The following is a 17,873-nucleotide window of genomic DNA, read 5'->3' as shown; positions in this document are numbered from 1 at the left end:
GCTGGCTGGCTGGATGGATGGATGTGTGCAGACCCTTGGGCAACAAAAATCAACTTTCATAGAATTTCGTATTACAGGCCTTAAAACCAAAATTTCTGGGTTAGACAAGTCTCACCATTTCCTAGTGCCTATGAAGCAGGATATGGAACATATGAAACCAGAAATTGAACAAACTTTACCAAAGTCTAGCATTAGATGCTCTGCTTCAAGGCTAAGACATGGTGCTTCTACAGCAATCCTTGAAGCTTGAAGTTTGCAAATAGGTGAAAACAATGTTCAAGGTTGGCTTATCTGGCACCTTTCAAAGTGCTAAATTAATTTAAGAGATGAGTGCTGAAAGTGGTGACAGGTGGAATGAAATTGTATTGTCGAAAGTGCAACATTTCATACATAGAACAGTGTGGCAGTTTACTCTTGGAAGTCCTGCTTTGGAGAACAACATAGTTCATTGATCTGGCATAGCAGTCTCCTCCCCGTGGATAGTTTGCGCATTGCAGAATAATTCACCAGGCTTTCGGGTTTAGATTCTAGCCCAATATTGCTAGTAAAAGCAACTAGTGAATGTAATACAAGGCTAAGGCTGGGCCAGGAAGTGCTTGCTTTCATAAACTGACATTTGGAAGCAAGTATTTAAGTCCCAGAAAGGGTCTGTAGAAGTGCAATTCTAAATAAAAATGAACCATCATAATGCAGCTGCTTTCAGGTAAGCATCAAGAAAATGTACCCTAATTTATATCCATTAAATGGTCATTTTTGCAGCATTTTTACAGCTACAGTATGGCTTTTAAAGTGATAGCATATTAGGTTAAAACTGTAATGCTTTTAAACCTGTCATAACCTTAGCTAGATTGAATACAAAGGCGTTACTTACCTGTAACTGTAGTCTGCTTAGCACACAACCATTTAAAATTGTGTGTATCAAGCAGCACTGCAATGACAGTTTGCATAGCAGGGACTTTATCCTACAGAACACTGATGGTATCTGAGAGCTGTGTAATACTTGCATTTCTTATTAAAGCATACGCAGAAGTCATCCCTTTGAAGCACTCTGCATCTTTAAAGTTTGTTCAGTGTAATCATGTTTTCCTTCATTGGTCCTTCTTGGAAAACACCTCTTAGCCTTGCCGAGAGTTTGGCAACAACAGCAAAAAGGCACTCCACTTCTCTTCACTGCTATTATGGCACCACTGGGAGTGCTTGGACTCAACAGTCCAAAAGAGATCGAAAGAAGCTCACAACTGACTGGCAATTTGTTTCAGGCATCCTGCAAACAGTGGTGTCAAGTCCCAGGCTTCAGTTCAAGAAAGCTCTGAAGCATGTGCTTTGTTTTAAGCATATACCTAACACAGCCCTTAGTGCTTTTCTGAGCTGAGTGAGTGTTGACTCAGTAACCACTGATCATTAATAGGGAAGGAGATGTGCATTTAGAAAAAGTGCCTTTGGCCAAGCCCTGACCTGTGCTTTTGATGTGGCTGAACTGAAATCTGACTTGAAACTGAAGGTGCTCTCGGTCCACGGGTAGATGCTTAGCTTGCCACAGGTGATGCTCAGGGTTGCACAGATATCCTGTCTTCATTGTTATGCCATCTGCCAAGAGGAGCACGTCTTATAATACTTTTATTGATACTTTGCAATGCATTAAATATTATCTTCACAAAAATGCTGAGGCGTTGGAAGTAACTGTGCTTAAAATGATTGATACTGGCAATGACAGACATGGAGAGACCTCAGGACTTCTCAGTCCTGGACAAGTACGCTGCCCAGTGAGGTCTTCTGCCTTCAGGAACAGAAATGGACACAGCTCCAGGCAAGATGATGTGGAAAGAACACCAAAGAACCCCATGGCTTGTGCTCATCTGTAAATCGAGTTCTTGGTGTCAATACTAAAGAGTCATTCTTGCTGTGACTGCAAAGACAGACAGCTGGGTCTGTGATGTTACAGATCGGTTCATCACAGAGCCATCATCTGGTGGTAATTTATCATCATCACGCTAGAGGTGTGTCATTCATTTTACTGAATGACACTGGAAACTCAGCATAGAGTCCTACCACAAATACACTGTGGTTCTGTAGAAAGGAATTATGGGAAAATGAGATTTGGAGAGCGTTGGAATTTTTTTTAATTGCTTTTTCAAAATCTCTTGATGTAAGATGTGACAAATAAGAAAAAATAGAGACTCATATTTTATTGTTTATAGCTTTCATTAATTTTTAAGGAATGAGTCAAAGAAATTGCTGAAAAGAACCAGTAGCAGAGGCTATATGATGAGCAGATCTAAGAGCCATTTTAATATTTGATGAGACCAAAAGCTTCTCATCACTAACCATCTTTTAATGGCACTTGCCCTTTGTCCGGGTGTATGTGGCTGCATGTTTCTAAGGGACTAACTTTTCTGACTTTCTAATGAAACGTCTCTCAAGATGGAGGTAAAAGTGGCGATTTGGAACTGTTTGGTTGCTGTGTCAGTTTAGGTTATGATAAGGCGGGAAAATGATGCTTTGTTTGCATCTCAGCGTGTTTGTGTATTACTTCAGCCTTTCCACATCACGAGTGACTTCTCAGTTAAAGATTATTAAAAATCCTGATGCACAGAGCCTTACAGCCAGTCGTCCTGCTGGAGGGGTAAACTGTAACACAGAGATGAATGGGCCTAATTGAGCAAATTACTTAAAAATGTGTATCCATTCTCTGTCAATGGAGCGCTCATGTGTGTTTTTAAATTGGGCAGAGAAGATGCAGGAGTTGAGTCCCCTTTTAAATGGCTCTGAACCGGTGCGCAGCAACCTGCACTGAGTCAGAAGCAAATCCACAATGTAGGCAGGAGCTGAACTCAGGACCTCTGCTTTTTTATTTGGCATCTCAACAAAAAATACTTCTCCATTGCTCGTGTGACAACTCCTGTACTGGGAGGAGAAGAAGAGCCTAGTAATAGACCAAGTCTGTGAAAGTTTTAGCATGACTTTCTGTTTTTATGGAGTCAGTAGCAAGCGTGGACTTGTGGTGATGCACGGAACAGGGCTGAGCTGTCACAGCCATAGCTGTGTTTTTGGTATGCTGCGCTACTGCTGAATTAGTGACAAATAAATGGATCTTCTGACTGATTTAGAAATAGCATGAACCCTGACTGAACTTCTATTGTGTTTTCCTTCCATTTGCTGTTTCAACATGAGAACAAGGAGGGCATTATTTATAACAACAAATGTAAAGTCCCACAAGGAGAAATGATATTTTGAAATGACAGAATTTTGAAAGTTTAAATGTGGTTTCGTAACTAAATACATTTTCAGACAGGAAAATGAGAGTTAGTCAAAAGTTAGATGTCTTTGAAAAAGCTTTCCTTTTTTTTTCTTTTTTTTAAACTTCCTTGGAAATATTTGCAGATGTCTTGATGCAAAAGTAATCAGAGTATCTGTATGTCTATATCACAGTATCAGTATCTCAGCAGTTACAGTATTTTAAAAGTAGTTGGGTGGATTTCTTTACTGATGTGATCCAGTCAGAATGGGACATACCAGGAACAATAAATTGTTTAGAAACTGGAAATACGAGATTTAAAAAAAATTAAATTAAGGTTAGGAAACCTAATTTTAAGGAAGTATACCATTCTGGGGGAAATGAAAAATGTTCTCAGGCATTCATTCAGTGAAAGATCCTATCCAACATGAGTTGATTTGGGATAGGAGTTCATGTCTTACAAGTTGTTTATTATCAAGGGAATATATCCAAAGCACTGATTTTTTATTTTTTTTTAAGCTATGTAGGACTAGGTAGTTAATGTGGAACAAAATAATTTGGTACATTAAATTTGGAATTTATCAACAGAAAATAGCATTGCTTTAATAGACTCAGAATTAGGATATTAGACCATACATATCCTGATCCTACTGTGTCATGCAGTTAGACCACTGTGTCTTCATCGATTTTAGTTGATATCGCTGAGTTTCTAGGATAGTCAGCAGTGCAGAATTCATTTCGTGAATCTTTCATGGTTTCTTGCATGTTAAAATAGAGAGTAAAACTAGCCTAATTTAAAGCGGGTTGGTAGGCTAAATTAATTAATAATTTTATAGAGCTTCCTGTTCCTTAGGTAGGATGTGCCAAGTTAATGTTAAAGATGAATTTGCACTTCAGAAACAATATCTTTGGAAATTCTGTTGAGAAACCTATCATGGTAGTGATTGTTGTGGGGGGGAGAGGAGTTTGGCCCATGAATCCCATAAGTTCTTAAAAGCTGCTCAGAGGGAATGGTATCATATGAGAAAAAAAGGAACCATGGATTCTCCTTATTTAATGTCTTTATACTCTTTCTTGTGAGGGTCTGGAGGAATTATTTCTCACTCTTTCATTTGTTTCTCTCAGGTTGGTGGTCACACCATGCTGCCCATTCGTTGGATGCCTCCAGAGAGTATCATGTACAGGAAGTTCACCACAGAAAGTGATGTCTGGAGCCTGGGGGTTGTATTATGGGAAATTTTTACCTATGGCAAACAGCCATGGTATCAGCTCTCAAACAATGAGGTGTGTGTAGTACATTCTTAAACTGCATTGGGAGGGCTGCAACATTAACTGTTGGTGTAGCTTCTCTGGAGAAGGGACAGCAACAAATTTATCTCATAAAGGCAAACCCCCTGATATCAAGTATCCATGGTATTGTCATGATCTTTGTGGTTGAATTTCTTCTTGTTCACCCTTTTCTCCCAAGGCTGGATAGAAGTTGTCCAAGCAGAATTATACCAGTTGGAATTTAGCTTTTTCCTTTGTATAGCATAAAATCTGTTCCGGGTAATGAGAAAAACCACAAGGCAATGAAAAAGAAGCTTAGCTATCTCTTGAACGGGTTTTGGGTGATTTCAGTTCCGTGTCACGTCATTGTTGCAAAGTGGTTGTCCAAACCCATTCTTGAATAGACTGAAGTAATCTGGAGGTCTCTTGATTTCCAGGCAGTCACAAGTAACCTCTTTCCAGAGATTAGCCACAGTGATACTCATAAATTTAGGGAGAGAGGGAGAGGTACTGATACTTTGTGTGAGTAGGGTGAAAACTTAGTCTCCTTCTGAGATGAGGTGAGTTCGATAGATGGGTAGAGAGAAGAGGTATGGGATTACTTCTTGGCCCTCAAGAGTGGAAGGGGGAACATGGGTGAACTTAACATCAGTGAAGATATTGCTCCTTGACAACTTTACAGTGATTTTCCCAGATTGCATCCCACTGCTCATGCGCCTACCTAGAAACGCAGCCCTTGGCAGAGTTGGCTGGGTAACTTCCACCAGTGAGACTGCTGTGGCAATTAGCAGTTAACTTTTCCATGGATGACCCCCCCATAGTTGGCACAGGTGTGCTGAACCTTTCCTTGTGATTTCTCATAGGTGATTGAGTGCATCACTCAGGGCCGAGTCCTGCAGCGACCTCGCACATGCCCCAAGGAAGTGTATGACTTGATGCTGGGCTGTTGGCAACGGGAGCCTCACATGAGGCTCAACATCAAAGAAATCCATTCCCTCCTCCAGAACTTGGCCAAGGCATCTCCAGTCTACTTGGATATTTTAGGCTAAAGTCTCCTAGCATTTCTTCTTATGGGCTGCGGGAATGAATGTGTTCAACTGCCGCTGAACTCCATTAAAATGTGTTCTTAACTTTGACAGTATTAATGACAAAGTTGCGGAGAAGCTTTCAAAGGGCAAGCAATGTGCACTTCTCCATCTGTAGACACAGTATTGACTTTTTAGACATTACTAAGACGTATCTCCTCTCTTTCTCTCTCTCTCTCTCTCTCTCTCTGTTTCTATCATTTTTTCTTCTCTCCTGTCTTTCTAATCAATTTGGCTTCTGCATTATTGTAACTCTGCATAGACAAAGGCCTTAAAAACCTGATCTGTTATATCAGCAGACTCTTCAGTTTGCCCACCACAACTAACAATGCCTTGTTGTATTCATGCCTTTGATGTGGATGAAAAAAGGGAAAAATATATTTGACTCGAACTTTGTGATTTCTGCTGTACAGCTACTGGGAGTTTCTATGGATTCACCTCAATTTTTTTGCTTCGGCATGTGGGTGGAAAAAGAAGACTGGTGTTCTCTACATGAAGCATATTCCTTGCGGAGAGAAAGCCAGATGGAGAGAAGACAGTCTTGTGTGATACGCTATCTGGAGGAACTAGGGGATCAGATGGCATCCAACCCCACAAAAAAAAAAAAAAAAACTGAAATGATTTGATGGAAGGCAAGAAGGGGTTTAGCACTTTCCCTGAAGAGTCTTTCTGAGGACTAAAGGGATTGTTCAAGGAGGTGCTTTGCCAGCACCTTTCATTGCCAGATACAAGTAAAAGGGAAAAAGATGCCTGCACTGCACACAATTACGTTACAACATGATAAACTAAACACATGCCCTTATTTTGTCTTCTGGTAGGATATTGTCATGCCACTGGTATAAAAATGTTCTCCAGCTAGTCTTTTTTAATAAAGGCTGAAGCTAGGCTTATTAATGTACAGTATTAATTTCAAGATCCAATGTTGAAACTAAGGATTTTGATAAGATAGGACAAGCTATAGATGCTGGGACAGGTGTATCTTATACTGTGCTTGTCCAGCAGCATATTCCTTCCTTCCTCAATCCTTTTTCTTTTTTTTTTCAACCATGCAAGAAAAACTGTGCATGGTCTTTGTCGATTAATGCCCTTTGTGCAGAAACTATCACTCATCTTGTAGTACACCCTAGTAGGCATAGAGAACTCATAATAATATAACTTGTATTTCATTAGAAGGGGCTAATGGAGGACATTAGCCACGTTAAAATGCCTTTACGATGTTGCAGATACAATAGGCTGATATAACATGAATAATCTAAAGCATGGGGATCACTGGTTCTGTTTGAACCATGGTAGGGGATAGAGATCTCTAGAGAAAACAATTACTCTGAGGTTATGGCTTACTATTCAGAGTGCAAAGACCCTGAGCTCAGCACCATGTTTGTATTGGTACTAGTGTTGTCCTTACCTATGTCCACTTTTTCTTAAATAATTTATTTTTTGTTGGATTGGCATTGTATGTGTACAACATTTGCATGGCCACTGTGCTGATGACAGCTGCATGGGCATACCTGTTATTTTTCAAACCAGAAGTTGATGATTTCAAATTTAGAGTTAGGATTATTTTTAATATGAATTCTTACAAATGAAAACGTACCTTACCTATTCCTCAAGACTTTTGCCTCCCTCTGTGAGGGGGCGTTACTGCAAAAAAAAAGTGATCTTTCTTTCTGTTTCCTCTTTTTGTTATTTCTTACTGATATGAGCCAGATCAAAATAGTCCTTCATCTTTGTGTTGGGGATATTTTATTTAATAAATTAAGCATTTTATTTTTGTAAGTGTTCCCATAGCACATTTAATATATAATTTGCTCGCATGTATTATTTATTGAGGCACTTTAGGTTTTTCCTTCAGAAGCTTTTAGAGCTAGCTCATAAAGATTCTGAACATTTTCAAAAGAAAACAGTTCACTGGACAGTGATGAAGTTTTACCCTTCTCAATGTCAATGAAAAGGCAGCGTTACAAATAAACATGACAGTGTAACTATAAAGCCATACTCAGTATTTCTTTAATAAACTAGGTGTTATTTCTTAACCGCTACTGAACTGGAAACACTCAAAAAGCCAGAGGAAGATTCCTACAAAATGGGCCTTAAGATTTTATCTAGACTGTCTTGGAAGTTCGCACAGAAAGCTAGGTAAAGACTGAGCATCCAGTGAAACCCATTCTCTTGAGAATCCAAATGTTGTGTTTTAAAGGAATTTGAAATTGATTTTCAAAATAACAGTGTTGGAAAAGAAGGGTGTCAGAGTCCGCTCTTACTGTGCAGTGGGAGGAGGCTGCAGGTGGTGGAGGGAGCTGCTAAGTTTCTACCTGCTGTATTCTGTCTTAGTTTCTTATAAGCTGAAGAAAAAGGCATCTGAGATGCTTCTTCTCTTAGAAAGCAGGCTCCAGCCTGAAAACAAACAGGTGGGTTTTGCAAGCACTGAAAGAATGTATACCAAAAATAACCACAAAACCCTGAAATTGTACTTAGTGGCATCTTTTTGATTTACTAGTGAGACTATTAGAGTCAATTCAGAGAATAAATAGTGTTACGATGCATTGTGCAATAACATAGCAGTATGTTAAACTTCTAAAGGACCAAATGTTCTACAGAACCACCAGTATGGATAACCTTGACCTATATCATTACTGCTCTTTATAGTGCATAAGATGTATAATCACAGTAGACAAGCTATAAACTGTAGCTATACATAGTTTGTGTTTGCTTATGAAAAGGTGGGTAAGTGTAGCAGAATGAAAAGAGAAGAGGAAGAAATATGTTCAAATCACAATGAAGGGTGAGTATATGTGCATATTCATCATGCTTGCACTGTCAGCTAAATTGTGTACACTGAGTAAATATGACAATCAGGCTCATTTAAAAAGTCTTTCTGGATTGTGCTATGAACTGATCATATATATAATATATATTATATATGTGTGTTTGCATATGGCATATATATATACACACACATAGCATATAAATGTATGCCTATGTCTGTTGTATTTTATTTATATATGTGCAGACATGCATGCACATTATGTATGGGCTGTGTGTATATGTATAAATTTACATACACCTACATTATTACCAATGATGATTAGAGTGCTATTAATAAATTGATAAAGTCTGCTGAGTAACCATTATTTTTTTCTTTTTATATTGTTTTTGCTATGTTTGTAAGATTCAACTTTTTAACTGGTGTGCAGCAGAGGCAGTGCTAGAATGCCAGAGATATAACAACAAGCACTTTTTTTTCTCCAGATGAGTGCATAAAAAACGTTTCTTCCATCCCCATCTCACTTGTTGATTTCTCACAATGGAATGAACAGACAAGCTTCCAAGCTGGGAAAACAGAGTTTGTTTTAGTGTCATTTCTGGGTTTGTGCTAATGTTGTTTTATTGTCCTAGAATAACAGTGCAGCTCCATTAGCATTTTATACTCATCTGCAGTAATGAAATAATTCCAAGAATGAGGTGGACTATTCAGACTGCAACACGACTTGTAGGACAATGAGAACGCCAAAATTCAGCATTAATAATAGCAGCATTTGCCACCCTCTGTCCTTCATTCTCAATAGATCTGCAGAACTCAGAACTGGCCACGGAGAACAGATACTTGTAAAGCAACAGCACCCCATGATGCATGATGGAGTGAGCCCTTTTTAAAAGGACTGCATTCATTTTGATTTGTAAAACAATATATCTATATATTGTCTACAGTTAAATAAGTAACTGCCTATTTTTTCTCTTTTTTTTCATTCTTTCTTGCCATTTCTTTATCACTTTATTTCCTTCTTTGTTTTCCGTTCTTTCCTTTTCTCCTCTTTCCTTCCTTTTTTCTCTTTCTTTTTCTCTCTTTCTTTCTTTTTCCTCTTTTTCTCTGTACCCCTCCCCAGCTTTCAGAAAGATTGTTTTTGTTGTGGTTGATGTAGACTTTTTAAAAAGAAATTAAATAACCCAATAAAATGATTAGGTCACTGGATGACTAAGGTACAATGTATATGTGTTAGAACAAGTCTTTGTCTGGGTTGTTGCAGCCTGTAACTGAATTTCAACTACTGCTATAAAATGTGAGGGAGGGGAGTGGGGAGGGGCTGGGGAACAGATTGGGGTTTCTAATCAAAGATGAAGGTTTTGATAGCACAGGAAGTTGTATTTTCTTGTTGTGAGGGCTGGGATGAACCACTGCTGCTTTGAATCAAGAGGTCCTTTAGAGCCTTAGTTAAAACACCTTTATTTGAGTGGGGTGGGGGAGCGTGCTACATTCTTCACAGATATGAAGCAAAAAAAAATAAAAAGTCTACATGTTGCAGGGAAAACACTGTGAATTTCACAATAGCAACCAAGTGACTATTTTGCCATCTTTTAAACATACGTCTCAGGAGAAGAAATGGGAAATGATGGGTGTGTTATTTTTCCGTCTATGCATTCTAGGTCTGTGGGGGTTTTTTGTTTGCTTGTGGAAGGTTCTGAGTGATGACTGGCTGGTATTTTATAAACACTGAATACTTTGGGCAAGGATAATAGAAGCTGCTAGTAGTGAGGCCGTTTGATTGGAATATGTGAGAAAACAGAGATCAAATCAAATCTTTCCAGAGGCCTATATCTTGCAGCTTATATATATATCTTTCTGTAACTTAAAGAAAAGCAGCTAAGAGTGTTTTATATACAAGTAATTTAATTCAACATTGATGTTTAATTGAATCACCAATAGAGAGAGAATCAATTAATTATGAAATATTTGTCCCAGCCCTGCTCTCCACCTATACTTCATGTATATATATATTTCTAGATATCGCTCTCTTTGTCACTTAAGGTAAAGAGGAAGATATCTACATATAAATATAAATCTCTATATTGTCACCAAACTGTGACCTGGTGTGTAGAGCTATCTTTCTCCGTTCTTTTTCCTTTTTTTTTTCAATGTGATGTCTCCATGGAAATATTTAGTGGTTCTTGTTTTGCAGTTTGTTATAACAAGTCATTGCTTTAAAACTTTCATTGCATCTTGGCTGATTTCAAAGTGATGCCTAGGTATCAGTGTTAAAAGTTTTGTTTGTGAATCATGTGACCAGCTTCTCTCAACATGACATGGAAAGTCTCTTGTATTACAGTGTATTTAATAAAAATGATGTCTTACAATAAACAATGTCATCCAAAAGAAAGATAAAATGATTACTTTAAAAAACCTAAAAATTTCATGAAGTGTTATGTGCTGTTTTCTTTTGTTTGAATGTCTTTGTTTGGTTCTGTTGTTTTCAAAAGGATGAAATTAAGGTGCAGTTTGGTATGCTTACAAACATGACATATTTGCACTCTAAAACTGAATAAAAACCAGGTCGCTGAACTCGTAGTTGATGAAATAGAAGACCTGTAGTAATAGGGCAAAGGAATATCCAATTATTCTTCATTTTCCAAATGAAGATCCTATTTGAATGCTTGTTCATTTGGGGAGCTGGCTTAGCAAATACCTGTTTATCTTCTAACAGAAGCAGGCCTTCAGATGCTTTATGGCTTTTTGCTAAAAGTGCCCCTCAAATCACAGCCCTCTTAAAAATGTAGTTTTTTCTTTTCTTATGGTTAACTCATGTCAGTCTGGAATGAATATACTGTGAACAAATACAGCACTAAATCCAAGTCCGTGAAGAACGTAATTAAGATTCAGAACACAGAGTGCTTAGACATCCAAAGGAAGGTTCAGCAACTTGATTAAAGATCCCTCCACAAGCTATTGATCTACCAAGCCCTTCAAGGTTAGAGTAAAACAATATGAGAGCCACTTTATGACTGCGTCTGCTTCCCTCTGCCAGGAGACCTCCCTGAGATTAGACGAGCTGGCTACAAGTATTCAAAAGGTCAAAGGAAAATAATCCACTGAGAAGAAGCCTTAAGATAAAGTTTGTCCAAAGCTGTGAAAATATCCTTGAACCACAGTAAAAAGATTTGTTGGCAGTTTGTGTTCATCGGGTGACTTGGAACTGCCTTACCTGCTTTCATGGTAAAATCCGTATGCCTTCCAGACTCGGTGGGTTGTGTTGCCATCCCAAAATGAAACACCTCGCTGCAGATGACTGACTGGTTGCAATGAAGTCTGTTTGGCAGCGGTGAGAGCTGCAGAAACTCTCAGCGCTGAGCCCGTGTAAGCATCGCCCTGCGGTCCCAGCAACACGGGCACCGCAGCCCGCACACCCTCCCCACCATTCCCTTTCCCCAGGGATTTTTAAGGCCTGGGCCACATAGCAGCAGCAGGACTGGACATAGCCACCCCTTATGGTTGCTCTGCATCAGGAGACACGAAGCCAGATGCACCATAAGGGCCCATGGACAGTCTCAGCAGTCCATGGGTACTTTTGCAGCATTGCAAAAGGGCAGGGTGGTTGTTCCTCTCCTGTGCAGCCCAGCCCCACCAAGACTACTGTTTGAGCGTCCTCTCCCCCACAGCCCTCCCACCTACCCACAGTTGTAGCTCCTTCCCAGCTCATCCCGGTCTTCTTAGATGGGCCCTTGGGCAGGCAGGAGGTGTTGATACGTTGGTACCCTTGCTCATCTCTGGTTGAGGGAGGAAGAGTTTTGTGTGTTTTCCTGTCTTTCCCACCTGGGCACGTGTGCCCCCACAGCGTGCGCCATGTCACAGAGCAAAGGCTCAGCATAAAAGTAATGACTGGTGCCATTTTTGTTGCTTTCTGTTCACTGCAACTGTAAGGGTAAAGGTGTTCGTTCAGGCTGCACAAGGGGCTTGCAGAAGACCCTTTAATGAGGCTGATGAGCTTCCTGATGCTCCAAAACATGTCAGACTTGGTGCAAAAACAGCCAAGCGCCTTCCCATTTGCTGCTCAGCAGCAGCCTTACACAGCCTCGCAGCAGTCAAAGGCCCATCAACTCATCCTGCGCCTGCCTTCCACATAAAATCCACAGAGAGCTGTGAAATACACAACAGGCCAGGAGGGCATATGCAACAAAAGTCCTGCACCTGCTTCTGCTGAGGCTCAGCAAACTTCCACAATTGATTTCATGATGAAGTCTTTGTGCTAAATGCTTCATATAACTAGAAAATCAATCATCTTGATCACTGTATTATTTTAAAAGTGATTCACAGTGCCTATTGATTACTCCCATTAGTATTTTTTAATGGCTATAATAATTTATTTTTAAATCAGTGAGAAAGTTTATGTTATAAAGAAGAATGATGGACCTAGAAAGGATGAAAAAAAGTCTTGGATGTCATTAGGACAGGGTTAGGCAGGCTCTACTAAACCAGCTCACAGGTTAATTTACCAAAGCAGCTTATTAATATTTATCATAAACCATAAGTTTTGACAGGCAAAAATTCATGCAAGAAAGAAAGATATTTGAAGAAATCACCTGAAGAATCACCCAATTATTTCTATGCTAAGATCCCTGTGTTTTGAATTCTTGAGGATCATTCAATCTGCACAACGCTCACAGGCTTCCTTCAGCAACTCCTACCTTTTGAGAGTTGAAGATTTTAAGGTCTATTTTTATCAATGATGCAATTAAGAATACTAATAAAAAAGACCATAAATAGAACAAGAGAGGTGTTGAGAAACAATTGCTTTACTTTCTTGAGCTGGTAGTCACATCATGCAAAAATATATACTCTCACAAATTATCACAATTTGGTCTAAAACTTGGCCTAAACTAGGGATTAATAAGGTTGCTTAGAACAGAATAGTTTGTGCTTTTTCTGGCTGAGGTCTGTAATAAATGGTACGCAAGGAAAGAAGAGATGGATGGGAGAAGATCAGAGACTAAGTGAGCAAACCCTTGTTTAAAATGTGATGTAAGCATTAGATGTGTAGTTTTGCTGTCCTACTGTCTGACCTTATATAAAACAGACACTGAACGAATTATTTACACATATTTTGAGCACTTCCAATATAGAAGAAGATGTTTCTAGGCCTAGCAGTGCTTTGTTATGATACAATGACTGCTAGTCTCATGGAAGGTCCAGGTCTGCCACTCTGTTATCCTGATTTTTCCATCTCTCTTTTTTCCCTGAAATGTATGTTTAAATACATAAAGACTGATACTGCTGTTCAATGTGTCACAGCACGGGCAGAGCTTGCTCCGGGGTTAATTAATCTTAGTTTGCTGGCTAGCTCAGTTAGAAACTGTTGGGAAAGAAGAAGTAATTTATTGGTGATTAGCAGAGAACGTGAATATGGACACAGGTAACCCCCAGGGCAGGCTCCTGCTCAGGGTAACCCAAGGCCTTCTCTGGAAGGTTGGGGCTGCAACAGGAGTGACAAGGCATTCGGCACCTTCTCGTTCACAGTCTGAAACCAATTTACAACTGGTTTGTGATAGCTGATCAAAGGGGGAAAAAAATCTCCTCTCTAGAGGCATCTTTCTGTATGCCCTTCGAGCCAGTGCTACCAGACCTGGTCCTGGGTAACATTTAAATTGAAACTTTTTTCTTCCCCAGCATGTATTGCCAGGGCAGAGCCTTCAAATTTGGCAGAGGTGATCAACTTCACCCTCAGAGCAGACGGTTCCTTGCCAGTTGGTTTTCACACCTATAACTGTCCTTTAATTTCTGTGCCCTGATACTGTGGAGACAGCATATGGTCTCAATACGTGTGAGTGTGGGTGAATAGTATTTATTGCCTGTGCAACAGAAGGAGAAAAAACACGTAAGTGTGAGCCAGCCCAGCCTGTGAAGTGGACAGAAACTGAGCTTGTGGACTCCAGCCCCCAAGCAGTGCTGAGAAGCCCCTGGTATCTACCGAGGAGCAACATGGGAATGTCTCTTCTCAGCATGCTCGTGTTTTAACCCCCCACCACAAATGTTTCCTTCTCCCCTCATACTCTGCAGAACAGGAGGGATAGACCAGCTGCAGCATGTGGGTCCCCACAGGAGAGAGCACAGCCTTGGCCTCAGGCTCATGTTGCTTTTGGGGAGAGTCCTGGCAACCAAGAAGTCCCTTTCCCCAAGTGCCTGCACTGACTGGGTTTCTGTGTGTCCACATCCTGATAGAGGTGATGGGCATAATTCCCCCTTGCTGGCAGATGCTGGGTCCCATGCCAACATCAAGGCTCCTGTCCGTCTGCAGCGAGTCGGTGCAGCCACAGGGGAACCATGCAGAGGTGGTGTGGTGTATGTCCAGTGTGAGCAGGGTGCACAGGGCTGTGGGCATCCTCCTTGACTCTCTCCTGTGGCCTCTGGAGCATCCTAGGGGTGACGCTGGAGAGGAGAAGGGAGGGAGCACACTTTCACTGAAGCTGGCCAAGGGCTGAGAGTGCAATGGTCTTCGTCTCAGGTGAGTGTTAATCATTGCGACGGGAATTATCATCCTGTCCATCACAGACACCCTGAGCACAGCTGCCCGCACTCCCATCGTCACATGCTGCTGTGGCACCAGAGCACCTGGCCAGCAAGCGGTGGGGTGGCTGTGAGGGAAGCAGTGCTGCCCATCTTGGCGTGGGCTGGTGCTTGTGACCATGGCACATCTCCTCAGGAGTATACCCTCCATTTTCAGTGGGCCTGCTGGCTGGTGGATGCCATCCACTGCTGCTTGGGCAGCGATGTGTTGTCTGCCATGCAGAGGGCTGGGGACTGGGCTTGACCCTGTATCTCAGTCTTAGCCAGTTTTTGGGTGCCTTGTGCAGCTGCTTGCCTTGCCCCCAGCAGGGGTCTGGTAGCAGAGAACTGTCTGTGTCCCAACCCTGCCCTGGGAAGGGACCAGCCCCCTGGCCCCAGGGACTGATGTTCTCTCTGCAAGGCACTGTCTAGCTTCTCCCTGGCACAGCAGCTGATAAATCACACGGTGGCGTAGCTATGAGATTGGAAAAAAATACCAGTCCTGGTTTTGTTGCACCGATTAAATATGCTTGCAGAGGGACAACTGATACACCTTGTCCCAGAGACCTTTTTAAACAGATTAAACATCACTTTTCACTCATTTGCCTCATCCAGGTGAGCCCCTGGATGGCACCAGCAGTATTGGCACCTGTGTGCCCCACCACTGCCAGCCCTGGGCTCACCCTCTCAGCCCCACGCCTTCCCACCACTCTTGCTGAGGTTGGTTTTGGGAGATAGCACACAGGCACATGGACAAACCCACTGCTGGGGACCCAGCCAGCACAGCATGGGGTGGGCAGAGGTGCAGTCCTGCACTCCTCATGCGAGCCACTGGTGTATTTCGGTTTTGCTGCAGCTGACTGCTGTTTCTAAAACTGGCTTTTTATTCATCGAGTGATTTTTCTTCAGCACTTAAGTTAGTCTATTAAGAGCACTGCTGACATCCTCAGCTCCTATAATTAACATTTCAAGAAAAATCACGGCCGGGAACAGCAAGTCTTTAGGATACAAAACAAGACAAACATATGGATCTCATATCCCCTGCTCCCCTCTCCCACCTTGTCCCCAAACACGGGGGTTTCAGCTCAGAGTCTGTTTGTCTTCCAGTTCCTCCAAGCTGTTACACAAGAAAGAAAGCCTCTGCAAACAATCCATGGTAAACTCAGGTCATCTCTTTCCGCTTACGGGGTTTTTTTTCACTGCTTTGTGATTTGGGGAATTATGTCGACAAATGTCATTAGCACCAGTCATTTTTAACAACCCAGAATCTAAAGACGTTTGGATGAGGGAAAGCAGATGGAGAATAAACGTGGTGCCTCCCATACCACAGAGGCCACTACATAAATATGCACTTTGCTTGGTTAAAATAACACCTATTGGCAGTAAATGTTGGGTTTTTTTCACTAGTGTCGGACTCATCACTCTGGCAAAAGCTAGGCCCTGTGCAAGCTGCGCCAGTGCTCTTTTGGCTCATCTTGTGTTGTGCAACCTTACTGACTTCCATGCTAGGCGATCAGGTAGGGATCAGTGAAGTTTGCAATATCAACCGCAGGTCACGCTGTTTTCCCACGGTGTGCAAAATTGTATTGCACCACCATACACGTTGCTTAGCGGTTATTTTCAGGCTGGATTTGCTGCTAAACACCTACTTGTGAGTGTGACTCAGGGCAGGGTTCAAAGATGGCTTTCCCAAGCCAGAATGGTATGTGAGGCAAATCTGGCTGCCAGGTCTTTTTGGACAAAACCAACGGAGGTTTTTTGGTTTTTTTTTTTTTTTTTCTTTTTTTCAAGAAACAACCAATGAATATGAAAAGTATTGATTTCAAGTCTGTGGCACCAACATGCCCAGCCTGGGTCTCATCACAATTAGCAGCATACAACTGCAGAGCTGGTGGCAGTGGAGGCTATAAAACCCAAACCAGAAGAGACTGTGGGCTGCGGCGTGAGCAACAGGAGTATCTCCTGGGACCCTGCCCAGGGATCAAACCCCACTGTTGTTTTGTCTTTCAGAGATCAAAACCTTGGGTGCTCAGGGGAGCAGGTGTGATGAGAAAGGACTTGGGAGGGGGTTAGATAATCTCATGCCAGACTAAGAAATCAAGCCAGGGCTAGCCCAAAAGCCCCCAAAATTGGCAGTCTGTAACAGTACCTTGAAATGGTAGCAAAGCTGTTACACACAAAGTGAGAACAACAGTAATAATGAAAGGCAGCAAAGTGCACCTGACGTTACATTCGTCTTTACAACTGTTGGTCACCTGCCGCATTACTGACGGCACTGAATAACACTGACAGATCAAGGTAACCCTTCCATACTGTTATTTTATCACTAAAAACACGCCAGTGGTTAAATCTATATGGGCAGCCAGCATCTCGGAAACTACCACAGCACAGATTTGTTGCATTTTACCTTAAAAAGACACTGCTGGCTGCTACCTTGCCTCCATTGTTGCCCCACAGACAGCAATTCCCTGGTGAGCGGGTCACTCAACAGGAGACGGACACACTGGCTTATTTTCTAGTGATGCTTTGGTGAGGGTAATGCTGGCAGCCTTCATCTCAGTGGCTACCCGAAGTTCAGTTTCTGCGTCTTCCACTTCTGCTCTGACATAAAGCCTTTGTCAAGAGAGACGAGTTACCATGGCACTGCCTCTAAAATAGAACAAATCCAACACACATCAATACCTGTACAATAAATAGAATAAAGTACTACTTATAATGCATTATTCTGCATTCACTGGGTAGTAATTTGTGCAGAGGGCTGCAACTAACTCTTTTTCATTTAATTATGGGAAAGCAATTCTTCAAATCGGAAACGTTCTGTGCTTGGGAAGGAACAGAGTAGAACCGCCGAGTGATTAAAAAGACATAGCGCCGGTTGCTAAATTAGAGCCGCTAACAAGGTTGTGCTTCATGGAGAGTCTGATCTATCTCCTGCTGACCATACTGGGTGCTGGATCAGGCCCATACCCTCAAA

At 41.6% G+C, this 17,873-nt stretch overlaps 1 protein-coding gene across 1 annotated transcript in view; it reads left to right on the top strand.

Annotated features, from left to right (window-relative positions):
• Positions 1–5,957, top strand: part of NTRK2 (neurotrophic tyrosine kinase, receptor, type 2) — a 189,161-nt gene extending 183,204 nt beyond the window's left edge. The window contains exons 15-16 of the mRNA XM_009885845.1: positions 4,361–4,519; positions 5,368–5,957. Coding sequence (XP_009884147.1) covers positions 4,361–4,519; positions 5,368–5,553 — 345 coding nt within the window. The 3' untranslated portion in view covers positions 5,554–5,957. The remainder of the gene's footprint in view (positions 1–4,360; positions 4,520–5,367) is intronic.
• Positions 5,958–17,873: the final 11,916 nt, after the last annotated feature.

This window comes from Charadrius vociferus, unplaced genomic scaffold, assembly GCF_000708025.1.
Source record: "Charadrius vociferus isolate BGI_N301 unplaced genomic scaffold, ASM70802v2 scaffold235, whole genome shotgun sequence".
Classification (NCBI taxonomy): domain Eukaryota; kingdom Metazoa; phylum Chordata; class Aves; order Charadriiformes; family Charadriidae; genus Charadrius; species Charadrius vociferus.
This window is presented reverse-complemented; position numbering and strand designations above follow the sequence as displayed.